At 39.5% G+C, this 26995-nt stretch overlaps 1 protein-coding gene across 4 annotated transcripts in view; it reads right to left on the bottom strand.

Moving 5' to 3' along the window:
• The window catches only part of Mbd5 (methyl-CpG binding domain protein 5), a 296787-nt gene that overhangs the window by 12054 nt on the left and 257738 nt on the right, over positions 1-26995 (bottom strand). For 2 of the 4 annotated variants that reach the window (XM_041631387.1, XM_041631388.1), the window contains exons 8-11: positions 21762-22754; positions 19921-20132; positions 17473-18681; positions 1328-1401 (exon numbers count right to left, since the gene is read on the bottom strand). In XM_041631387.1, the coding sequence (XP_041487321.1) occupies positions 1328-1401; positions 17473-18681; positions 19921-20132; positions 21762-22754 (2488 nt within the window). The remainder of the gene's footprint in view (positions 1-1327; positions 1402-17472; positions 18682-19920; positions 20133-21761; positions 22755-26995) is intronic. The other 2 variants (XM_041631389.1, XM_041631390.1) reach the window with 2 other exon arrangements.

Below are 26995 nucleotides of genomic sequence, written 5' to 3'. Positions count from 1 at the left end.
AGATCAGGCTGGCCTTAAACCTGCTTCTGCCCCCCCCCCCCCCCGAGTGCTGAGATAAAAGGTGTGTGCCAATATGCCCAGCCCTAGGAAGCATTCTTTGTTGACTTCACTGTTACCTCTCATATTTACTTACATACAATGCTTTCCTTGCTATTTTCACATTTAATTGTGTATTTCCGAATCTGTCTCTAAGGACAAAAGACTAAACCTGTGTCTCAAAGGGTCTGTGTAAAGATCATTTACAAATGAATAAAGATTAATTTGTAATTCTTCTTTTTTTTTTTTTTTTTTTTTTTTTTTTGGTTTTTCGAGACAGGGTTTCTCTGTGGTTTTGGAGCCTGTCCTGGAACTAGCTCTTGTAGACCAGGCTGGTCTCGAACTCACAGAGATCCGCCTGCATCTGCCTCCCGAGTGCTGGGATTAAAGGCGTGCGCCACCACTGCCCGGCTTCTTAAGAAAAACATTTATTCAGTGCATGTACCCACCCACAAGATGGCGCACACATGGAGATCAGAGTACAGCTTATAGGGGCCGGTTTTCTTCCTCTACTATGTAGGTCCAGGGTTTCCAGCTCTGATCACCAGGCTCAGGGGCAAGTATCTTTACTGAGCCAGTGATCTTACCAGTCCCAGTATATAATACTTAGTTGTTGGAAAATACGGAACTGAACAGGAATGCCAATGACATGGTCTAAAATAATCCTCTGTCTACACACACAGAGCAACATTTGTTTCTCTACCTCAATGTGAAACAATGATTACGATTCATCAACCACCTTATCATAAAAATGCTTTGTAATACTACCTGCTTATCTATATGTTTTATTCATCAAATAACAATCCAGGAGAACTTGAATAATAATGGTTCAAAGTTCAATTTCATGTCAGAATTCTAAGAGAACTTATATTCAAGTCTATAACTCTGGCAAAACAAGAGCAACATCCACTAGTACTGCTCTCACCAGTGGGGTAACCGGCCAAGGCTTTCAGGGTGCTTCCCTCCTTAGTATTTGAATTGCAAACGACAGACTCACTAAACCTGTACGGCTTACTTAATTGCCATAAAAGAAGTATTAATCATGTTTTCTTTCCTTCTAAGTTAGGAGGTGAGGATGGAGAAAGGAAAAATGGATGAAGAAGCAAATCCCACATGCCATATGGACAAATTACATAGAAAACGTCTTTCGGTAATAGCTAGTTTGGGGTGTCCATTATGGTCCTCTGATTAGAAATATCAGAGAATATAGTACCTGGGTCACAACATGAAACAAATCAGTGAGACTTCACAGTCCCTGAAGGAAAGACAAAATGGAAAACCAAGTGCTTACTTTCTGTTCCTTTTCCGGACTCGGCTGTAGGCTTCTAAACCGTCTGTTAGGGTCTTCAACTTCTCGGGCTCCACCTGAGGGAGGGTATGAAGACCAAACCGCATTACCCAGACCTGTAATTGCTGAACATGCTCTTTATTCTACTTTCTTGCCAGATAGCAAGTGTACCACTGGGGAAAGGACCCCCCCCCCCCCCCGCCCAAATCAAATGTACTGTCCTTGCTCAATTACAGGCAGTCTCTGGGACTCGTAAGTTGAAGCATCAGTGGAAATGAAAGCCAGTTTGGTTTTGACATTGTCAGTGTTTTAGAAATAAGAAGCCTGTAATTTAATAACTTTCAATACACACAATCACGTAGCTCACACATCCTGGCCCACTTTCTCCACTGCCTTATACGCTCAGCATCTTCACAACATGCAGGGGAGAGGTGAGAGTGCTGCTCAGGGAAGAGGAGCAGCTGTAGGGTCCACGGTCTGGAACCGGAATGTTATCTCATGTTTTACTAGGAATTAAACAATTCAATATTCTTCAAAAACTTTCAGACCTATTTATTTTATTTTGCCTGTATGTATGTGTATGTATGTATGTATGTACGTATGTATGTATGTACATGTTGTGCATGCCTGGTGCTTGTAGATATCAGAAGTGGGCGTCAGATCTTCTGGAGCTGGAGTTACAGATGGTTTTGAGCCACCATATAGGTGCCAGGAACTGAACTAGGGTCCTCTGCAAGAACAAAAGCTCTTAGCTATTAACTTTCCAGTCCCAGACAGCTTCCTAAGCCTCATTTCCCCTGTTGCGAAAGGCCAGTACCACCTATCTTGCAGCTATGCTTTCTGTGATCAGTAGAACGAAAGGCCACATTTTACACAGCCTACTGAAAAGTAATTATTATGTAGAGTGAGCTAGGCACCCCAGAGGCCAGAAAATAAGAAGGGTAGAAGCCATGCATAGTCCTTGGTGCTGTAGGAAGGAGGGGGCGATACTCTGTGCCCTTGTCATCTTTCCTGTCCTGCCATCATCACTGCAAACCCGTCAAGTTGGCTTACTCCACAGAACATGGCCTCCCATTGGGCTGGGTATTTGTATGCACAGGCTGTGTGCATACATTTTGCCCCTCCGTCCCCCAAAAAAACAAAATAGGAGAAAAATGTGTATGTATCAAAATGCCTTTGGAAATATTTTGCTATTTTTATTGATCTTTAAAAAAAGAAGTCCAGCTATGCCTTATCTGTATGCTTGTCACTACTAAGCCATTTTTATATAAAAATTCAGAGTTTGGGAAAAGCTTCACGCATAAGCAAATAAATACTTATAAGCAAAGAAATTAGCTTTTGTCTTTAAATTTTAATGACACGCATGAATGTCATTTATAAATAATTTCTCTGTGACCTCCTCCTCAGACGAGCACACACTAAGAATAACAAAGTGTTTCTACTTTCATGTCTGAGTGCAGGCATTTCTATCTGTTCAGTCAAGTAACACAAAGGTATTTGTGTGTGTAGCTTTGTATTTTGTCTAAAAGAAAGCAAGTTTGTTAGGGATGTCTGATAGAAGATGTGCCAGAACAGAAGACATCTTTGTTCCTGCCACACTTCATCAAGAGATGTGCCCTACTGACCAGAAAAGGCCGAGGTTTCCAGATCTCTAAGACAAAGAAGGCTTCCATGCAGAGTATCACATTTCATGGTAAAGTTCTGTTTTGTGTTCACGTTCATGAAAGGAACACACAAGATAATATACGCACTACATCTATGGAACTATAATACAAAGTTACACCTTTCTTATTTTTTGAGACCAGGTCTTACTATACAGTTGTCTCACTGTATAGCTCATGCTTAACTCCACTTATTTTTAAATGAACTTCCTGCCAGTAGAGGGAAGTCCTCCTGTACAGAAAGATCTGTCCAACCTAGGTCTCCTATGGCAAAGAGAGACTTCAGAATTGCGAAGAGGCACAGAATTCAGGTTCACACTGAAACAAAAGATGCAACAATTAGCTTGTTGGTCTTAATTAAAAAAAATGTTAGGTTGCCTTTAATTCCAGAACACAGGAGGTAGAGACAGGTGCACCTTTGAGGTCAAAGCCAGCCTGGTCTACACAGCGAGTTCCAGGACAGCCAGGACTACATAGAGAAATGCTGTCTTAAAACATCCTCTCCAAACAAAACAAAACAAACAAAAACTTGTTAGGTCAGAATATATTTAACTTATCAATTTATAATTTTAATTAAGTAAAGAATAAGGGCAGAAAAAACATTTTGTGCTATTTTGTATAAAGGGAACTAATTTATCATTTAATATGATAATCTTACAAACTAATTTTATTTTGCGTATGAGAGTAATGAGTTTAAGCAATATAGCCAGATTGAACAGTTCTGATTCCAGAATATTCAAACTATTTCCACCATATTAAGTTTAGCATGAATAAAGTATAATTTTATAGCTACATTAAAATTAAAAATACAAATATGTAATATATACACACATGTATATAAAACAGGTATCATAAAAAGCTAGGATACTGGCTAAATTATTTAAAATAAAAATATTGTTTACTAAAATTTAGTAACGTGTCCAAATTTATCCTCAATCAAATATTTTCTCTTATTTATTGATTTATGTGTGTGCATGTGTGTGTTGGTGATACAGCCCATGTATGGAGATCAGGGGACAGCCTGCAGAAGTCAGTGCTCTTTTTTCACTTCATGGTGCCAGGGATTGAACTCAGGGTTTAGGGCTTGGGAGCCAGCACCATTATCTACTGTGGTATGTTCAATTTTTAAATGCCTAGATGATTTTCCAGCGGTCCTTAATTTTTGAGTTTATTACCTGTCACAGCCTCTTCAGTTAAATCTGCGTCTGCACCTCTAAGGTCCAGTCACACTGAGCTACACTACTCACAGAGGGTTCAGTGGCCTCAAGAGAAGAGCACTGGCAATGGCTTCTGAAGCTGAACAAAACTGAGGTACATACCACTGTGCATTTTTGTGATGAAACCATACAGATCACTAGGAAAATGTTGATTTAGTGTGTGTGTGTGTGTGTGTGTGTGTGTGTGCGCACACACACACACACACACACACACACACACCGTATATTATTTCTGGAGAAAATACTGGTATAATCACAAAATATTAAAAAAAAGTCTTTAAAAGTGTACTCATAAAGATGGTATCAGAGAAATATATTCATATTCTCATCAAATGGAAATCATGCTAATGATTTAATGAAGATTTCCTTATAAATTAGTTAACATATAAATAAAAACAGGGAAACTGAGCATATAAATTTAACATTAAAATATTAAACACACATAAATATTTTTATAAAACTTATACTGAGGGAGCAAGTTATTTGGGGATAATTAATACTTTATCTAGAATAGGTTCTTAAATACTTACAAGTCAAGCTATTTCTCATCTAGTGAGAAACTGCTGGAAGTCTTTATCATTTTATCTTTGGTCATAATCACATAGTCTCTTTCTAATAATAATACCGCCACTAGGAATGGCCACCACTGTATATCCATTCACACATGTTTAACAATTATATAAAGCAATTCTCATAAAATTTACAATGCCATTCTTTACAGAAATTGAAAAATAATTTTAACATTTGCATGGAAGAACAAGGGATCCTAGATAGTCAAAAATACTCCTGAACTAAAAAACAAAACAAAACAAAAAGGTAAAAAATGCTGATGGAGAGATCCTCATTCCTGAAAGCTATAAAACCCAAGACTATGACACAGACGCACAACCAAACACAGTGGACTCAATTAGAGGACCGAGATGTAAGTCCAGGCCACTGGAAGTTTGACAAAGATGACAAAAACACACAATGGTGGAAAAACAGCATCTTTAACAAATGGTGTTGGGGAAACTGGATACCTACATGCAGAAGAAAAAAACTTTATCCTTCTCTCTCAACATGCGCACAAATCATCTACAAATGTATCAAAAAGATCAGTGTTAGAACTGAAACGCCAATGCTTCTAGAAGGAAGAGTAGGGAGCACAGGTCAGGATATAGGCTCAGGTAAGGGCTTTCTGAATAGACTCTGGTCACCCAGGAAATAGGACTGCAGTAGTTTGAATGAGTATGACTCCCACAGGTGCATAGATTTGAAATCTTGCTCCCTAGTTGGTGGAACTGTTTGGGAAGGATTGGGAGGTGTGGCCTTGTTGGAGGAGGTGGCCACTGTAGGTTCTGACTGTCAGTGCTCTTTCTGCCTTGTGGAGATGGACTGAGATGTGGGTTCTAAGCTGTTCTTTTGTTCTGCCATCATGGAATCTAACCCCCTGAGACCATAAGCCAAATCAAATGCTTTCTTTTACAAGTTGCCTTGGTCACAGTACTTTATCACAGAAATAGTAATTAATAGTGATAGTAATAGAAACTAGACAAAGACCAACAACAAGTGGCACTCCAGGAAATGCTTCCGTCCTATAAAGAAGTTGATAAAAGACTGAAGAGGCATCCTACAGAATGGGAAAAATTATTTGCTAGCTATATCTCTGACCGAGGATTAATGTCTAGAATGTGCAAAGAAATAAAAAAAACAAAATACCAGGAAGATAAGCAATTCAATTAAAAGTGGGTTATGGAACTGAACAGAGTTCTTAGAAGATGAAATAAAAATGATCAGAGAATTTTTAATTGTTCACAATCCCTAACTAATATGGAAATGTGAATTAAAACTACTTTGAGATCTCATCTTACCCCTAGTCAGAATGACTAAGTTTAAGAAAATAAAAGCAAAAAAAAAAATGTTCGCAAGAATGTGGAATGGGGAACCTTCACTCATTTTTGGTGGGAGTACACGCTGATATAGCCACTGTAGAAATCAGTGTGGCAGTTCTTCAAAAAACTAGAGATAGACTTACTCTATGGTTCAATTATATCACTAGGACATAGTTCAAGAGAAGAATTCTAAGTACCTTTGAGAAAACTTCAAGAAACCAAGACAAGAGTGTTGTGATCTCAGTTTTTTACAAAAATCTGGAATTGTCCTTAGAATGTGTTTTTGTGTTCCTCCCAGTGTAGCAGACAGGACCATGCTTACTTCAGCTGCTATTCATATGCCTCTATAGAAAAACCTGTTTTCATCACGTGCGGCTTGCCAGCCTGTGTGACTTGCCCACCATGTGTAGCGGCTTACCTCTGTGATTGTTCAAGTTACTCATGGACTCCTCTTAACCTCAGAGTACAAACTGTCTGGAGCTCTGAATAATACTGACTAGAGCATGAGACTTTAGTCTCCCTCATTTATCAGCTCCATTCTCCTGGGTCCCGCCACCTCTAACATACCATGGCAAACATGCCATGACAGGGCATGGAGCTTCAAGGGAATCTACAAATACAGACACTCATGTTCCTCCACTTTTATAGCTGCTCTGTTCACAACAGTTAGGACATGGAAGCAGTGTAGATGTCCTTCATCTGATGAGTGGATAATAACAATGTGGTACCTGGATACAATGAAATTTTATTCAGTTGTAAAGAAGAAAGAAATCATGAGATTTGCAGGTAAATGGAAGGAACTGGAAAACATTATACTGAGGAAGCCTGGACTCAGGGAGACAAATCTTGCATGTTTTCATACTTGTGTGGATTTTAGCTTCGAATATTTAGATTGGTGTGTTTAAACGGAATATAATCTAGGAAACTAGAAAATCTAGGATGATTAGTGGGAAGGGGAAAACTTAAGGATGAGGGGTAGTAGAACACAGGTGACATGAAGAATTAAAGGGAAGAATAGGGTTTAAATAGCAGAATGGGACAGTAAGACAAAATATGGTGGGTAGGAGATTATCAGCCCTAAAGCTGTTTGAAAAAACATGAAAACCTAATATTGCATAAGCTTCACTTTTCATATATTCATAGAAAACATTTAATTGGGGTTACTCTACAAACAGGATGATGTTCCTCCCAAAAGCCAGAGATGGCTAAATAAAAAGCCCTTTGCCAGGTGTTGTAATCTTCCAGTTGTTGGTCAGTGGTGTCCTGGAGATGCCAGAAATACTGCACGGTTCTTGGTTGCCCATTAAAAAGTTGATGGTTAAAACCTATTGCTGAAGATAATATACATTTTGGGCACTGGATATGGAGAAATCAAGTTGGCACTAAACAGGAAGCTTCCTTTCTTGACTAGCTTTTGTAGTGCCAAAGGGTGCTTGCTGTGTTGGCTTTTGGGGGGCGTGGGGAGAGTCATCAACAGTCAACCGTCTTACCTAGCTATAATCCTGTGAGATACAGTGATGATCAATGAGACAAGAATATCCCTAACAATAGTGGCACAAATGCTATCAGGGTAACCACAAACTTTCTGACAGGATTTAAGAACTGTTCCACAGAAGGAAACATATGCCTAGTACTGTATATCTGGTCAAGAACCCAGGCCCAAGAGTGAATTTACTATTACTTTATTAAATGAACATGATATCAACTACCCTCTCCCCACAGATTAGTCTAAGGGCAAATGATAGAGTACCAGTCATATCACAGATGCCATAACAGAAATGAGACATCTGTCTTCAAGTTTCCCATTCTATTTCTAGCATGTATTGGGGTTCTGGGCTAATGAATAATACTATGTGCAAAGTTAGAAGACAAGGTTGGGATCTGCCTCAACAGTCTGTGACTCATGTCCTTAACAACGCCTCTTCTCTGAGCTTTAGTTGTCTTCTCTGTAAAGTGGGTAAAGATGTACATCATGACCAGTCACTGAGATCTAAGTGAACATAAACACAATGTTTATGCAAATAACAAACTAACCTTTCCCCAAAAGCTACTGATATATGTGATATTATTTTGAACATTATAAAGCCTTTTAATATTTTAATCATTATGTATTTGCATGAATTCATCTTTAAAATATTTACATAGGATATTTGAAGAATGCAATTATTTAAATTTTTAAAGTGGCCTCAAGTTTAGTATATAAATATACAACTAGTATTTCTTGATGGAACAAAATAATCAACAAATAAAGAAAAAATATTAAATAAACAATAGTACAAGTGGTAGGCAGTGCTAGTTAAAGTCTGGGAAACACATATTTGAAGTAATACATAAATACAAAGCATTTATTAGTTATTTTTAAATTATTGAAAAGACACATTGAAGATAACAGCAAATGTTTGAAAATAACATCTTTAAACTGAAAAGACCTACTAACTTAAGAGTACTTTCAGTACTTTTGAGATAACGGAAATGAGTGATAAATAATAACTTTGGTATAAAAGTTGATTTGTTTGTGATAAGAAAGATAATTTCCCAGCTGTAGAACTGGTAAGAGACCTCTTAATTAATGCTGGCATTTTCAGTGTGCCAAACAGCTCCCCCATCATCACCATCTTGTCCAGTGTCAACTCTCATCAGCACTTTGGCAGCCAACTCTGTTCTACCGGGATTGAAGTATTTTTAAGTATTACAGAATTATGAAGAGGAAGTAAATCTATTCCAGTGTGATATCAAATATCTTACCAAGCCATGATATGTAAACAGAATAAAAGTTTTGGGCAATCCTGAATTTCTTGGAAAATGTGATATGAGTCCCCTTAGATTTTAGATTCCATTTGCTGCTGCCTAGATGGAGGCTGCATTAAACCTTGGGAACTGGTACCTACATTGATCTTAGTTATCAGCCCGAAAAGGGATAAAAACTCTGCTTCAGTCTTTCTTACGGGGAACCAAAGGTCACTACAATAAAGCTTGCAGTCTTACCTACCTTTTCACTCAGTTTAGGATTTTTCTTGATAGTCATATCTTTGGGCCGATCTAGCTCTTCATTCTTACTATCTTTCAAATTTGGATTAGAGACTGACTTTGTTGGTCTGGATTTTATCACTCTTATTACTTCAAAATATAATTCTGCTTCATTTCTAAGAAGATTCTGGTGCCAATAGAGCACTGGTTGTCTTTGCCATAACACTAGCCAAAATGTAGCTCAAAGACTGTGGCTGTCTAGGGAAAGATTCATTTCCAACACTGGTTAGGAAGACAGAAGGAAAAGTGAATGCACAAGGAACATTTTGGATACAGAATCACAGTACTACAGACTACAAATTAGCTATCACCTGTATTCAAGCACACAAAGAGCATTCTTTAAACATTACAGGAGCACACCTCCCAAAGTGGGCTCCCTGGTTCAGTCTCTTAAGTTCATATCCCTGGAACATAAATATGGCATTTTTTGGTTATGTACCACAGCTTACACACATGACAATGCTGAGCTGGAAAACAGAAACCATGATGCCCCCAAATGAGTAAGTTTTAATAAGGATGACGTTGACAGCTTTAATCAATCAGCCAGAAAGCCATCTTTATAGACTACCACTGCAAATGCAGCCATGTAGATAAAGTCAAAGAAACATTTTTGTGCCACTCTGGTGACAAGTCTTTAGAGTTCAGGATATACACAGAAGTGCAGTGGAATATGAAGAACAAAGAAACAGCACTGAAAACAGTGAAAAGATTTATTCGCAAAAAATAAAATTTCTATGTTTTGATTATTATTAAGTAGCAACCTTTTAAGACTAGTTCATGCATGATCAAAAGTGGCAGATGGCACCTATTTATCCAAAAGAGAATTAACATTTAGGCCAAACAAAGAACAAAACAAAACCATACAGAAAATAAATGACCAATCCAAAAATGGACTGATATATCTGAACAGAAAGTTTTCAAAAGAAATATAGATGGCTGATGTATAATTTAACAACCTTTCAACACAATTAGCAAAGGAAATGCAAATTAAATCCACTCTGGGTTTCTGTCTCACTCAAGAGAAAATGGCTATCATCAAGAAATGACAACAAATGTTCTCAAGGATGTAGGGAAAGAGGAAGTATTATTTGGTGAAAGGGCAAACAGGTGCATTCACTATAGAAATCTGTATGGTGGTTCTTCAAACAACTAGAAACAGAACTATCACCTGCCCCAGCTGTTCCACTCTGGATGTACATTCAAAGGAATCTGTGTTCTGTTACAGAGACACTTGCTCATCTATGTTCATTGTTGTTCTATTCCCAAGATAACTAGAAAACTGGATCAGTCTAGATGTTTAGAAGCTGAAGAATGGATATTGAAAACATGGTATATATGCACAACGGAATTTTGTTTAGCTGTAAAGAAAAATACAATTACGAAATCTGCAGGCAAATGGATGGAGCTTGAAAATATTATGTTGAGAAAAACAAATGTCACGTGTTCTTCATTTTGGGATCTTAGTTTTCCAATCTCCAAATTTACATGTTCAACTTGGAGTTACTGTAGAAGGCAGGAAACTAGAAAGATTTTTGGAGCAGCATGCATAAAGTAAGTGGGTGGTAGAACATGAGATAATGGGAAATAGAAGAGGGAATACTGAGGGTGGAAAAGTTTAAGCAAGGAGGTGATAGGGGGTGGATAGAGGGGAGGATAGGGCAGAGGGAAAGGTCAACCAAAATTAAAGGTGTTTGAAAAAGTCATATCCAAATGGACTGGTAACAAACTAAAGAACATATACTTTATCCCGCAGAAGTTGGGACTGAGGTGGCCCATGGTTAAGGGCATTGGCTGCACTTGTAGACTACCTGGGTTCAATCCCCAACACCCACATACATGGTGGCTCAAAACCATCTCTAACTCCAGATACCATGCCTTCTTTTGACTTTAATAGGCACCAGGCACTCAAGTGGTGCAGATACATGCATACTGGCAAAAACACAGATAAATATAAAATAAAATCTTTAAAAAAAAATGGGTCTTTTGCTCTTCCAGAGTCAGTGTTCCAAGACAAATCCCCAGCTCTGTAGCAGAAAACCTGCTGTGAGACAGAAAACTTCCTTTTCCCAGCTCATCCATTTTTCCAACCCTCAACACTAACAGGCATTCCCTGGGAGCACACCTGTCCAGCAGGCCATGCAAATAGATAGGCCACCTGAAGAGCTTCTCCACTCCCTCCTCCCTTCCAAATCCAACCCCTCAGCCTCAACCCTAGCTCTGCAAAAGAACACTAGCTGCAGCCTTCCTCACCCCCTGCCCACATTCCCATGGACTCCACAGATAGCCACTCCTCTCCTCTCCACAGCTCTGCAGCAGAACACTGGCGGCAGCCTTTCCTACTCTCTCTGTTTCCATCTCCTGAGCATCCCATAGATCTTCTCCTTTTAACCTCTTTTCCTGACTGTTTGCTTTGTCCCAGTCCACAACTGCAGCAGATACCCACTGCTAACCCAAGGGCTGTTCCAGTCTGGGCAACAAGTAGGCTGCCAGGAGATCCACACTTTCCTTCTGCTCCCCCAGATCCAATCTCTCCAGTCTCATCCCCAGCTCTGCAGATGGAAACCTGCTGTGGTCTCCCATTCCTGTCTCCTCATTCCCAATGGATCACAAAGATCTCCAATCTTCCTTCCCCCAACTAATTCCAGTATCCCAGCCTCAAACACCAGCATACATACATTGGGAACACACCAGCTGAAGTGGCAACGGAAACAGGTCCACAGAAAATTTCCTACCAGGCAACAAATAGCTAGCACGCTTTCCTAAACTCCAGTGAGGAAGCAGAAATGCAGGAACAGAACACTCACCCAACAGAGACAAAACCAGATATCATCACCCCAAACTATAGTCATCCCAATCCCAGATACCTAGATTAAAGCTGGATATCATCAACCACAGAAACAAACTCATGGAAACTGAACAAATCTCTACTGAATTAAAAACATGTCAAGAGAAAAATAAAACCAATGACTTTCTAGAATTCAATGAAAATGAATGCACAACACACCCAAATTTATGGGGCACAATGAGAGCTATTAAAAATCTCCACCAGTTAACTGTCAGGGACTGGGTGCCTGGAGATGGAGTACAAAAGTCTAAGTTGAAAACTTTTAGAAATAATCGAGAGATTGTCAATTTCACTCAAAAGAGTGTTCTAAAATGTTGCTGGTATAACCGTTCTTGAAATTAACAGCTAACACTGATTGACATACAGATATACAATTTGTATGCTATGTGATAACATTCATAAAACCATCACAAACTATTTTGCTTGTTGGGTATATTCTCTACTATCCTTTTACTCTCAACCTGGTGAGGAAATTTCTATGCACAGATAACAAGTCAACAATAACAAGGATCTACTACCTCAACTCAGTGACGGTGGAGTCCAAATTAATATGATTGTTTTTTAAAGGGGAAATAGGCTAATCTTTACTGGGTCTTCTTCTGTTTTGAGAACTTAAGGAAATCTCATTGAACACTTGAAACACCATTTTGGGTAGGAATTACTGTTCCCATTAGAGGAGACCAAGCCCTTGGGGAGTATTATACACATGCAGGGCCACTTAACTGTCAGGTAGTACTGGGTTAGGCTCCTGTCAGAGTGCCCAAAGCCCATGACTCCTGCAACAGTTCACAGACTTTCAGGTTCTCTCTACTGTGCTGTTGCATGGTTTCTTAACAAACTGCTCAGAATGTAGCCTATCTTCTGCATTACCAGTCTTCTGCTTTCTATTACACAACATCAAACTTTAAAAATGCCTTTCTAACAGGCTAAACTGAACACCATGTTATTTTCTAGAATGATTGCCATTCTACTAAGGTTAGCGATTGGCCAAAACAAGTGCTCTAATCCGTACTGAAGGTTCTTCCATGCAACAGGGAGACAGGAGAGGTATTTTAAATACTTACCTGTGATCCTGTGATTATTTATTTTTCTAACTTGCATTTGTCTAGAAAGAATTTTGAGTGGCTGCTGAGAATGAAGATTATAACAGGAAAAAATAATTGTGGAATTGAGTTGGGAGAGTAACAAATCTATTTTAAAAACTTGAGTGAACAGAGCTTTATCTGGTAGGATCTGACAGGATCTTGGATTAATTTACTTTGTTGTACATACGAATAGTATCAAAGGCTAGGAAGGCTTAAAGTGACACTATGTAAGAGAGTTGTTTGGCTCACCCTGAAGGTAAACAGCGGGAAAGGTGGCCCTGCAGTCCACAGCCGCCTAGTGGAACTAATAAGATTTTGCTGTTACAGACCTAGACTTTAATAAGTGTTGAACACTCAGCACACAGAAGGAAACCTATAGTTCTTACTTTTTAAAAGCAGAGGCCTGCTTATTAGCATTCAAGGCTTTATTTACCCAATATTGCTAAGGGGTCCTACGCAAATAAACTCATTATCATAATTAGTTCACTTGAATAAAAGGACAAGTCTAAAAGTTGTCTACCTAGAGATATTTCTCTTGGCTGTACTCAGGTACTGAAATATATTTTAATCTTTCCTTGATAAATCAGGGTCATTACTACACCACACGAAAGTGAAAGTCACCTGGCTGGAATTCTGATAGTCCTGTTTGAGTCTTTTTGGATCTCAAGGAAATGAGAAAAGTGGGCATCATTAAATAAGGTGAGGAAGCCCTTTGTTTTTTGAAATACTCAAGAAAAATAAGTCTAGCAAAATAAGTACTTTGCTTTTAATGTACAAAAGCAATATGGGCCTTGGAAAGACTGCATATTTTAAAAAATGCTAAGTAGCTTAGAGCTGTTCATGGCTGCGTATTTTGCTTTAAAATTTAACATTACATGCATGTATGTATGTGTGCTTGTGCTCACACACAGATGTGAAGGTCCAAAGACACTTGGAGGATTCTGTTCTTGCCTCTCATCATACGGGTCCTGGGGATCGAATTCAGGTGCTCAGGCTTGGCAGCAAATATCTTTCTCTGTTAAGCTACTTTGTTAGCCCTATACCTTACTTTTTAATAATAGGTAAATATTTCATGTATTATCATTAATATTTCATTACATATATTTTGTTTTCTCACCATAATGTATGCTTTAAGTTATACATTTTGAATTATTAAAATTACTTTTCATGTATCTTGATATAAAAGCCTTTTTTGGTTTTTCTTTGTGGGGGGGCAATTTTTGAGGCAGGGTTTCACTCTGTTGTGTAGCCTTGGCTGTCCTGAATCTCTGTACATCAGTCTGACCTCGAACTTACACTGCCTGCCTCTGCCTCCTGAGTGCTAGTATTCAAGGTGTGCATCACCACCACCCAACTGGTTTTAGACAGACCCTGAACTGCTCATCTCCTGTAATCAGGCAAGATTTCCAGTGTAGGAATTGGGATAGCAACCCAGCCACCAACATTTGACCTACAACTTGTCCTGCCTACAAGATGTGCTAGGGTAAAGGTGGTGCAGAAACTGTGGGAGTGACCAATTAGTGACTGGTCCAGTTTGAGACCCATACCATGAGAGGGAGCTCAACCCTGATAGCCAGGACCTAGAGCCAGGATAGCCCAGAGACCTAGGACAGAATCTAGCACACCTGAGTGGTGGGGAAGTCAATGAAATGATTCCTAATGATATTCTGCCACACTCATAGATTGGTGCCTAGACCAATTGTCATCAGAGAGGCTTAACTCAACAACTGACGGAAACAGATGCAGAGACCCACAGCCAAGCATTGGGTAGATCTTGGGGGAATCCTGCAGAAGAGGAGAAAGGAGATGGAGGGGTCAAGGATACCACAAGAAAAAACGCAGAATCAACTAACCTATGTTCACAGAGACTGAACCCACAACCAGGAAGCCTGCATGTTACAGTTGTGTAGCTTGGTCTTCTTGTGGGATTTTTAACAGTGGGAGCGGGGGCTGTCTCTGAGTCTGTTGTCTGATTTTAGGACCCTTTCCTCCTGCTGGATTGTCTTGCCCATCGTTTGTAGGAAAGAAGGTCCTAGTCTTACTGCAACTTGATATAGCATGGCTGGTTGATATCTATGGAGGCCTTTCCTTTTCTAAAGGGAAATGGAGGAGGAGTAAATTGGGGTGTGAGGTTGGAGGGGAGGGGCTGGGTGGAGAGGAGGAATGGAAAATGTGGCTGAATATAAAAGAGATTAAATAAATAAATAAAAATAGAAAAAGAGAGTATTCAAACACACATGAATCAGGAGATTCAGACTGGTGTTTAATACAAAATGTGTTAAAGAATATGATTTGGGGCTTGAGGAGATGTCTTTGCAGGTAACTTGTTTGCTTCTCAAGTATGACAACTTGAGTTTGGATCTTAACATAAAAGTCAGCCAGGTGTGGTGGCCCACTTATAACCCACTTATAGCCTGACTGCGCCAGGCGAGTTGAATCAAAGGAGCCAGGTTCAGTGAGAGACCCTTGATGGAGGAAGGTCATTGGCTAATAAAGGCACTGCCCTGGCCCATTTTATTGGTTAGAGGATAGGTGGGAGGAGTAAACAGAACAAAATGCTGGGAGGAAGAGGAAGTGAGCTCAGAGACTCGACAGCTCTCCTCTGGGGAGCAGACGCCTGAGAGAGACGCCATGCTCCTGGCTCCTGGGCAGATGCATGCTAAGAAGCTCCGACCCAGGATGGACATAGGCTAGAATCTTCCCGGTAAGCGCACCTAGGGGCGCAACACAGATGATTAGAAATGGGCTAAATTAATATGTGAGAATTAGCCTAGAAGAGGTTAGGTAGAAATGGGCCAAGCGGTGTTTAAAAGAATACAGTGTCCGTGTAATTATTTCGGGGCATAAGGTAGCCGAGCAGGCAGCTGGGGTGCTGGGGACGCAGCCCCGCCGCCCCTTATTATTACAGACCCTGCCTCAGTATGTACAGTAAGCAGAGATTGAGGAAGACACTTGACATCAACCTGGGCCCTCCGGGATCTCCCCAGGCACATACGTATGCACCCATACATTGTGCCTCCATGCATGCAAACTCACATGTACACCATACAGGCTTAGATACGCAACAATGCATGCCTTTGTCTTGTGGGAGCATACAATGGCATCTAGATGCAGACTGTGGCAAGAACAATGTTTGGGGAGGGTGGTAATCTTTCTTTAAGTATATATTTTTATAAAATGGCACCTGAACAGTCTTAGTTCATTCACACAGAAATTGTAAAGCAGTCTGGTGACTCTATTTTGTATTTGGAGCAGCTCCATATATAAGTGCCCATTTTTGCTGTTTCTAATTATTTCTTGAACAAACTGTCAAAAATATTTAGGTTTATCAACCTAACAAATGCTTGGCTGGCAGGCCTAAGAGAATACCAAGAATAAGATGTTTTGTGAATAGCAGTATGGAATTCATTTTCTTATCAAATTAGAAACATCAGGCCCATAGTGTATTGTGACAAGTATACATTAGGCATTATAAGCATGAGCTTGAGGAGCTCCTGGACCCTTGACGTAAGACAGTCCTTTTATTGTACAGGCAAAATGCTCTTGGTTTCCTGCCATTAAGTCTAAGTGCCAGCTTAAGTCTGAGCAGAGCTGTAACAGCTTTGCACAATACCCTCTTTAAGAGAGCAACGTATGCCTGTAAGAGTGATTTTATTAGCTAAGAAGATGAGAAATTCTGTTTCTTCATATGAGGGAATTGGGCATGATTTTCTCCTTCTGGTCCAGTAAAAATGTTTCTATTTACTTTAAACATTCTGCACGCTTCCTGCAGCCAATTTTAGCAACTGTAAGAGAGGGCAGACACTCCTACTGATTTCTTTTAAGTTAGAAGGTAGTTCATGGATACATTTTCATTTAATTTATATGGTCAGGTTATGTTAAGTAGACACCGTCTATTGATGTAAACATATCCACATGCTAGAAATACCCAGAACTTTCTCTGAAAAGAATTCAGATGTTACTGGCTGGTTTCTGTAATGGTTTCAGCTTTACCCAGATTTAGCAATGTCCCACCTCTGGATGTGACATGTAAACATGGGAGGGAAGCTGTCTGTTGCCATATCTTGCTACATGGGAGTATCCCTTCCTCTGCTATATTTTCCCCAGTCATTGCCACTTGCCTCCCTCTACTGAATAAAAAACTACATAAACACAGAGAAGAAAGACGGAATTAACAGGATTGTAGAAATCTGGTTGAGGGTTAGAGGTACCCTGAGCCTAGTGGGTCTGTAAGGTTTTCATGACTCACCCCTTGTCAACATGACACCTTGGTGACTATAACCATCCCCTCTTCATTTTATGCTCCAGAAGCTTGTGAGACCTCAATGAGTCATGAAGAATCTTAAAATCAAATCCAAAGAATCCAAAGTGATGATAACAAAACAGAATAATTGATATTTGAACAAAGGTTAGTATTTGACAATGGATAAAGATTGGTATACCTTCCCTTCCTCGGGGCTTTGTTGGCATGAGTTGTGAACGTCGTCTTCTCTTATGAATTTTCCAGGCCAGGAAGTCAGTCCTTTGATTTGGCCCCAGACCAAGTCACCAACGTTGAACGTCCTTGGTCTATAGTGTATCAATTCATGTGAAGAGGGGGAGTCTGGATTCCTTAGGTCATCTTCACTACTAATGCTTTTAGCATCTGAGGGACTAGGCACACACCCATTCATGCTTTTGGCATTAAAGTCTCCATTGTAATGGATGTAGTCTTTGACCAGAGAACTTTCCAAACTATTCGAAGAACCTGGAGACTGCCCCTCTAGGACTAGGTCTTGTTTAGCAGTGCCTAGCAGCTCTCCAAAGCCCCGACTCTGACGAGGTCTGTTTCCATTAATGTGCGTACATCTCTCCACAGTGTTCTCCAGTCTCTCCTTAAAGCCCATCATAGTTCTTTTGTAGCTGTTATACCTGAAATTTTCCTCCAGAATTTTATCCCCTTGACAGTTTCTTGGTGGTAACAGTATTGGGTGCTGTTCCCCAGCTAGAAATGGCAGTGCAGAGACATTGTTGGGCCTTTCATGACAAGGGCTACTGTGGATATGGCCTGGATGATCTAAAAATTCCTCATATTTCCACCTGTTACGCTCCCCTCTGGGACTTTGCTCCCCATCCCACTGTTTTCTGGATGTGTGGCAACTTGCTGACTTGAAATACTCAAACCCATCTCCTTCGCTGGAGTTTTTCCCATGGTCTATACTCTTGGGTAGCCGTGACGCTCTTGCATTTCTCAGCCTGCCATCATGATCCACTCCTCCCATGCTCCGCCCGTGAATGACCGCACTTACAGCACTGGACAGGTTTAACGGGTCACCAATCGAGGCGGTGAAGGCACTCATGGCACTCAGAGCCGGAACAGGGCTGATCTGAGTTGTACTGTTGACAGCAGTGGTGATGACAACCTGCATTCCTTTGCTGGCCGCATCCACAACCGCTTTGTAAATGGCATCTACGGAGGCATCACCTGGGCCACCCATAACGAGGCCGTCCTTCCCCGGCTGACCAAGAGATGGGTCAATCCTGGGCTGCAGTTCACAAGGTGCATCCTGGAAATGTGGAAGTACAGTGTTTGGGTTCTCAGGAAGTGCTGTGAGTCCTGGCTGAGTGCTTATTCTTTTATTTAGAAGAGCTGCATCTCCTTGCATCCTCACCTTAAATAAGTAAGAGATGGAGGGGGGGGGGGAATTTAAAGACCTTAAAGAAGAAGGTCATAATTCCAAGATTTACCAAAAGACAAACCAAGGAAGTACAAAGAATAAGAATAAAAATGAACGTGAAAATCATCCTATATAGAAAACCTTACACATTGATTATACATTTTTATTTTTTTAATTTATTTTTATTTTTGGTTTTTTGAGACAGGGTTTCTCTGTAGCTTTGGAGCCTGGCCTGGAACTAGCTCTTGTAGACCAGGCTGGCCTCGAATTTACAGAGATCTGCCTGCCTCTGGCTCCCGAGTGTGGGGATTAAAGGCGTGCGCCACCACCGCCCGGCTGATTATATTTTTAGATTTGGGTCATTTCTTTAGTTGAAATAATGCAACAGATCTCTTTTAAACGTCATTGCCAAAAACATTTTCTAGAAAAATGAAACTTGAGGTGGTGGACAAAAGGTGTTTCCAGTGAAGACACTGCTTGCGGAATGGTCATATTATTTATAGTCTGTGATGGTGGATGCCTGTAAGCCCAGCATGAGGGAGTCTGAGCAGGAGGGTGCAAATTCAAGACTAGCTAGCTGTGCTACATAGTGAGCCCTAGCCTTGTTTTTTTTTAAATCGTGTATATTTTATGCTCACATTTATAGAATATTACTTTTTCTATATAATCTGTAATATATTTCACATCTTGGTAGAAGCTGACCTCATGGCATAACCCGGAAGGATGGGGTGTGGTGAGCCTACACTGACAGTGAAGGAAATGGGCACTAATCATGGCAGCAAGGTGGGTACATGGCTCAGAAGGGCACAGGAGGGCACAACTACCTGGGTTGACTCAAAATTCCAAAAACAGTACTGCTTTATACAAAAAAAAAATTATAGGCCTGGAGAGATGGCTCAGAGGTTAAGCACATTGCCTGCTCTTCCAAAGGTCCTGAGTTCAATTCCCAGCAACCACATGGTGGCTCACAACCATCTGTAATGGGGTCTGGTGCCCTCTTCTGACTTGCAGGCATACAACAGATAGAATATTGTATACATAATAAATAAATATTTAAAAAAAGAAATAAAATTATATTTACACAAAAGATTGGAAAGCTTAACAATATTCCACATTACTAAATAGCTGGCAATAGACTCGGAAGGGCCTCGAACCCATTCTTTCACTTCTCCTAGTTATTTCAATAAAACCAGACATTGTTTTCAGCTGAAGTCACACATGGAAGGAAAGTACCTGGAAGTTCTGAAACAGACAAGCCATGGGGTTACTGTTAGCTGGACAAGGGACTGTGGGCTGTCCTTGGAAGGCCTGGAGGTTCTGGTGTCCCTGGAGGAGGTGCTGCTGCTGCGGCTGACTTGGAGGGAACATCTGGCTGCTGTTCAGCAGCGACTGCAGGTGACTCAGTTGGTGGTTATTCAAAGAGCTGCTTATTGTCGACAGGTCACCTACAGGTTCGGGAAACATGAGGTGTAAGTCAGCATGTCTCTCCAGAGATCCTGTGCTTATTTTTGCACCTGAGACCTCCTGAAACAAAAACTAAAAGCTGGGCTGTTTGATCATTTATTTCAGCCTCACTTAGCCGTAAGAGTACCTTTAACATTTCGTTTTATCTGCACGATTAGCTTTGCACTTTATATCACATACAGATTACTTAGTCCTTATGTTAAGCTTCGGAGTTAGATGCCTCCCTGTATCTATTACAATTAGGACAACTACATTAAAGGTTGAAGACTTCCTGAACAGTCCTAAGCAGCTGACTAAATGGAGACACAACGAGTGGGAATGAGATAGTCTCATTTATAAAATTTTAGTCTTAAGTCACACTCACAATAAATACCACCAAATAAAATTAGCTGCTTAGTTTAGAAATATGCATTTTGAGCCAGGTGGTGGTGGTGGCTCACACCTTTAATCCCAGTACCTGGGAGGCAGAGGCAAGTGGATCTCAGTGAGCTCAAGGCCAGCCTGGGCTAGTTCCAGGACAGGCTTCAAAACAACAGAGAGAAACCCTGTCCTGAACCCCCCCCCCAAAAAAAATGCACTTTGTTTTGCAGCAAAATGTTAGCTAAAATCAAAACTTTAAAGAAACCTAACAATCCAAAAGAATTCACCCCTGTAGTTATTCTAAAGATTTTAAAATCAATGACATCAATGGATAGCATTAATAACTGGTTAATTTATATTTGAAATTCAGAACTGTTTTAGATTGTTGAAATTCTTTTGAGAACAGTTTTGTAACTTGAGACATATATGTCTATTACGTTTTTGAGTGGTTTAACTACAACTATTTTAGGTCTATATGAAACTAACTGTGCTGTATTACAAAAGTTTCCATATCACAGTCTGAATGTGTTCCGTAGTGTGTTGAGATGCTAAACATCATGGACACTTGCTTCTGTTTCTGGGCTTCATGGGCACTTCCTGCACTTCCCCCGATTGTTACCTGAACCCATCATTTAAATACTTGACATTATTTTCAAGTTCTGTTTTTGAAAGGCTAATCTATGTGGATGACTTTGTTTTATGGCACAAATACATAATTATAAAGATAACAATCATGAAGAAATCTAGTATTATTTAGAGGGATGGTTTCCTTAATGTTTGGGAAGCTTAAGCTTGGAGTATTTTGATGCCTCGCCTTTTTAGTTTGGCTTCTCAGGGTTCACCTGGAAGTTCTCCTCAAATGGTTCCCATTCTAGTGCAGCTGCTCATACCAACCCTGTGATGCCACACCAACTAAAACAGAAACACAGGTTCTTTAGAAGAGGCAGACTGTTCTTGACTGAAGAGAATGACGGGTAAGGTTAGGGCTAGGCGGCATCAGAATTGGAAGATAAGAGAAAGCAGATTACAGTGGCATTTAGTAATGCTAGCATTGGCAAAAGGAAAAAGGCATTTTGTGTTTGTTTAGCTGGTTTTGTGTGGGCATTGTTATATTTAATTCCTTAAAGAAGCTGTGACACAATAAAAACATTTTTAAAAATAGTGTGACAAAATGGAGTTTTAAAAAGGAGAAAAGAGAATTAGAAAAACGTTTCTTAAAAAAAAAATTTTGTGACAAAATTTTAACTTACCAAGCAGACCTGTCCCCAGTAGAGGGTTAAGTAGCTGTGGCATCACAGAGTTACTGTTGAGTTTAGCTGGACCAGGTGGATTCCCAGCACTATTAGATATATTCAGCAATGTTTCTGCCATTGACACCACTGCTGTCCCACCAAGTGTTGAGACAGTCAGTGCTGCCACTGCTGATGATGTAGTGGTTGTGGTAGTGGTTGCCTGGGAGGAGGTTGCTATGGAAACCTCTGGATGATTAGCGGTGTTGGCGGATGCTGAGTTCAGGACACCTCCCAACAGCTGGGGATTCAAGGCCATTAATCCCGAGGCCCCAGTGACAGCTGGGAGGAGCAGGGGGTTAAAAGTAGTGTCACTGCCTGTAAAGCTCGGTAAAGGGTTTCCCAGGGGGCTGGTTAAAAGGGTCTCAGCTCGGCTGTTGTCTGACTGATTGCTTGGCAAACGGTCTGTTGGGGCTGTCATCTGTGTTAATAAGGGTAAAGGGGTATTTTGCTGTTGCAAAAGATCTGAGATGGTCAAATTGAGAGATGGCAGGGGGAGCATGGCAGCTGCTTGTGCTTGGTTCTGCAGCAGGGCGGCTAAAAGCTGAACATGAACAGGCTGCAATACCTGCCCATCCATGTCACCGGAGAGAAAAGCTAAAGGGTGGAGGTTGATCTCAGACTTGCCTTCTCCTGCTGAAGGCTGGAGGATATTTAATAGATTCTGGTTTAGGAGATGCTGTTGATTCACTGGCAAAGAGATAGGTAGAGAACTGAGGAGGCTGGGGTTCAAGGGGTGTGGAAGATGGTTGTTTGAAGTGCTGTTGGATGGAAAATGAAGGGCATGCTCCTGGCCAACAAAAGGAAAATCGCTCCCAATGGGCAGCTGACTCTGCAGTGGGTTTCCAGCTGCGGTGGTGACAATGACTCCATCTTGGAGAACAGATGTTGTCTTTGTGATGGCAGGGTGGTTGCTGCCAGCTATAGCTATGGAAGATGGTAGGCTTGGACCACCTAGAATAAGAAGAAGAAACACAGCTGTTAGTTATGGACAGAAACACTACCCATAAAGCTTCCTAAGGTGAATTTCAGTTGCTCTACTTATTTCATTGTAGTAGATTTATTGTACCATAGATGATTTGACATCTATTAGTGGTATTTAACTCACTTTGAAAATTAGTATACCGAAAAGCAAATAGGTTTCAGTCACTACTCCACAGAATGACGCTGGGCAAGAATGTTACAGTTCATCCATTCGGTTTGGTACCAAAGCCTCCTTTTTCTTCAAAATCATACCTTTTCAATTAAAAAAAAAATGTTTGGCCTTATTTCTAAGAGTAGTACTTTCCTTTAATGAACAAAATAAAATCCTTTAAAACTAGGATGTACATGAAACAAAGCAGATAGTAAAATAATCTATGGTAATACAAAATACAAACATCTTAGCGCATAGCTTTCTGATTTTCCATATCAGTATGTATATATACATCCAGATACATGTACACACACACACACACACACACACACACACACACACACAAAACCACGTAACTTTACAACAAAACAACTGTGCTATAGTTTTTAACTTTTCATTTATCAATTTAGGGAATACCTTTCTCTTGTTAGTTGATATATACTGAATCATTTACTAGTTTCATGCATCAATATATGATAATTTACTATCTATAATCACGAATATTTTTGCTTTAAATTATTTTGCAAAAACATTGAGAACAATTACTGGTGACACTTCAATAAATATTATCAATGTATCTTTTCAATTGTCTATTTTTTTTTTTTAAAGACATGGCTTCACTGTGTAGCCCTGCCTGACCTGGAACTCTTTATGTAGACCAGGTTGTCCACAAACTCATAGTGTCTGCCTCCCAAGTGCTGGGATTAAAGTTGTAAGTCACCACACTGGGCTGCATAATTATTTTCTAAGGATACATTCTTGAATATATAATTTTCAAAGTCTCAAAAGCATATATATATATATATATATATATATATATATATATATATAGTCAAACTTCCCTCAAAGATATATATCAATATATATTCAATTTATATTCCTTTAAATGGCATATAATATATTTCTCACTAACACACTATCATTATTTTTAACAGCAAAAAGTGTTTAATAATCTATTATTCTGAAAGTGTATATAAATGTTTCCATAACTGTACAATGGTAAAAATATATTTTTTGTTTTAATCAAATGGAATAACATAATAATTTTTATATACCTTTAGTCATGTTTAAAAACTATGTAGTATATCATGCTGATGAAATGTAGCATTTATATGTTGATTTCTATCATCACATATTAACACAGTGGTGAGCATTTTCTCATATACTTTTATTTGTGTTTGTGTGTGTGTGTGTGTGTGTGTGTGTGTGTGTGTGATTAAACCTAAACCCTTAAATCCCAGAACTATACCACAGAGTTTTCTTATTTTGAGATAGGGTGTTCTCAAGCTGCGCAGATGGCCTCACAATTGTGGTTCTCCTGCCTCAGCTTGTGGATACTAGGATTCCAGGCACATACCACCACACCCAGCTACCACTGAATGTTTCCCGAGGAAGTTTATTTCAAAGTGTTCATAGAGAAAATTTCCATCACTGTTATGATTGCTATGAGATCAGAAACAGGTAAAAAGAGCTGGTCAGGTGACAAGTCTAAGGAATAATAAAGGTTTTGTTGCTGTTATCCCTGACATCAGCAGGGCTGTGGTAAGGTACTAACAGTGGAAACTCAAGCTGCTACTACCAACACCACCTTGCTGCCGCAACAATGGCTTCTGCCTTCCCATCTGTCATAGTCTGATCTTTTTTTCAAAAATTTCAGTGTTTTATTTAAAGGCTGAGATTAAAAAAAAGCTTCTTGAACATATATAAATATTTATGAAATATTATCATGAAATAACGACATGTTCACAAAGATTAGGGTAAGAAGACATACGGAATGCTGAAGTAGGCACACGGTATACAACTATTTAAATATTAATTCAGATTTTTTTCACAAAACAATCAACACCTTTAATATTTCATTGCTTCTTAAAATTGTCATTTCCATACATACGATGCATCATTTGCATCTGGAAGGCATCTTTTAAATGAGCCAGGGAGTCTTATTTACGAGGAATCAAGATCACTGTCAATTTTTCTACCTGCTAAATAATAATGACATACTTAAACATGGAGCTTGCTGCTCTTCGGACCACATGCAGATTATATTTTCAAAATATTAGCATATATGCAGCAAGGCTTTTGTAGATGATGGTTTTCCTTAGAGATTACTTTTTATTACTTTAATTTGCCACTGAGAAGCATCCATATTTATGATTCAAAGTAGTAGTCATTTGGGGATAACACTATTTTAAAAGCTCTCCATCTAAATATTCTTGAGAAATTATAATTAAAAGCACAGTCACTTTTTTTTAACCCTGCCAACAAGAAAGGATGAGTCTATAAGCTTTATAAAGACAAGATGTGGACACACACACGGACACACACACACACACACACACACACACACACATTTTCTCCAATTTCTAACAAGTCAGTTCAACAAACAGATACATTCTGTTGGAGAATAGGATTGAAATAGTGACAGAAGTTTAAAAATCTTGTCCAGAAGAAAGTCAGAGTTTAGGTAAAGTGGCAAATGCATAAATTTCCTAATCTTCCCCCCTCCTCAAATATATAATCACAAGGTAGGAATTTTTGAATGTCATGTTCCATATTAGCTAGGACGATGCGACTGCAACGATAGGCCTGTAGCAGCTATAGAGACACATACAACCAGGGGACAATTATAAAACTGATGGTGTCTGAGAAAATGGCGAAATGAGAAAACTACACATTTTATTATGCATTTGAAAGATGAAAAGAGATAAAAAGTGCCTCTAAGTAGAGGCAAAATAATTTTTTAAAATACAGAAAGTAAGGCGGATGAAGGATAATGAGTCTTGTGTTTCACGAGCACAAAAATATCTGAAATGTGTTTGGCTTTTCTACACTCTGACTCTCTCAGCTCACAGTTAAACCTGCCAGTTTACACAAGCAGTAAATATATTTGAATACATATTTTTAAACCATTAAAGACAAGTATCATTTCTTATTTCTCTCTGTATTTCAAAGACAAAACAGTCATGACGCATGGTTAGATTAAAAAAAGTGTTTGTTGGCTGAGACCCTAATATTTGCACTCATGCCTCCAAGGGAGTTAACAATGTAGACATGGGGGAGCTGAAGCTTGGTTTTCCAATTTATTGGCCCAGTGCCAGGACACAGGGACTACTGCAGAGGAGGTGGCTTGAAAATGACAAATGACGTTAGAGCTCCCAAGCAGTTCAAGAAGTTAAAAGTCACCTCACAGCAGGGGACATCCACCCCAGAGGACAGACCTACAGTCAGTCATTCAGGCATAGAGCTGCTCAAGGAGAGCCCTCAATCTGCATGCACTTTTATATCAGAGGGCAGTTTGGAGAACTCTTATTTCTGAATTACTAACTGTAATATTCTGTGAACCTATTTCAGGCTTCTGCTGAAACAGGAAAAACTGTATATTCAGTTAAAGTATGTAAGGAAAGTATCTGTTAAAGCAGGTTTTTGGTCTTAGTGGTGAAAATTTCATCAAACATTATCAATAATCAAAGGCATGAGGGAATTTGGAAGAAGTTAGCAAATTCTAGTCATTTAATTAATAAGGAAAAATAAGATTACTTTGTGGCAATCGCTATGAAGTGACAATTTCTTTTTGTTATTTTCAAAGTAACGCTCAGGTGTTGCCAGATGTCCAGCCTAGACCTGCAGCGGTGGGCAGTCCAGCGTGGTGAAGAAATGAGTATGCGCCCTTGCTCAGTGAGCACTGCACAGAAACCTTCTGCACACACAACTCATGTGCCTAAGTACAGGGTGTGTAAATACAAATAGCATAAAGAATAATTTATTACTAATTTAGTTCTTGAGATGCTTAATTTGCTTTAGTTTTAGAATTACTTCTGCCTCCAGATTTATCTCACTGGTCAACAACATTCCTGGGCAGAAGTTCACATTGTGATCAACTCTTGTATGACTTAATATTACTACTTCTACTATTACACATGTGTCAAAAAAAGCAGATCAATAAAGTTTTTAAAAAATGTCAGTAACTTGGTTTATTTAACTCCAATTTTGAATAAGTATTATTTTGTGCTAAGTACTTTCTAAACCGAAATGGCCAAATACTGACTTTTTATCCATGCAA

The sequence above is a fragment of the Microtus oregoni genome, unplaced genomic scaffold (genome assembly GCF_018167655.1).
Source record: "Microtus oregoni isolate MIOR12 unplaced genomic scaffold, Mior012 000037F_ref0000500, whole genome shotgun sequence".
Classification (NCBI taxonomy): domain Eukaryota; kingdom Metazoa; phylum Chordata; class Mammalia; order Rodentia; family Cricetidae; genus Microtus; species Microtus oregoni.
The sequence above is the reverse complement of the archived record's forward strand: the minus strand, read 5'-3'. Positions and strand labels throughout refer to the sequence as shown.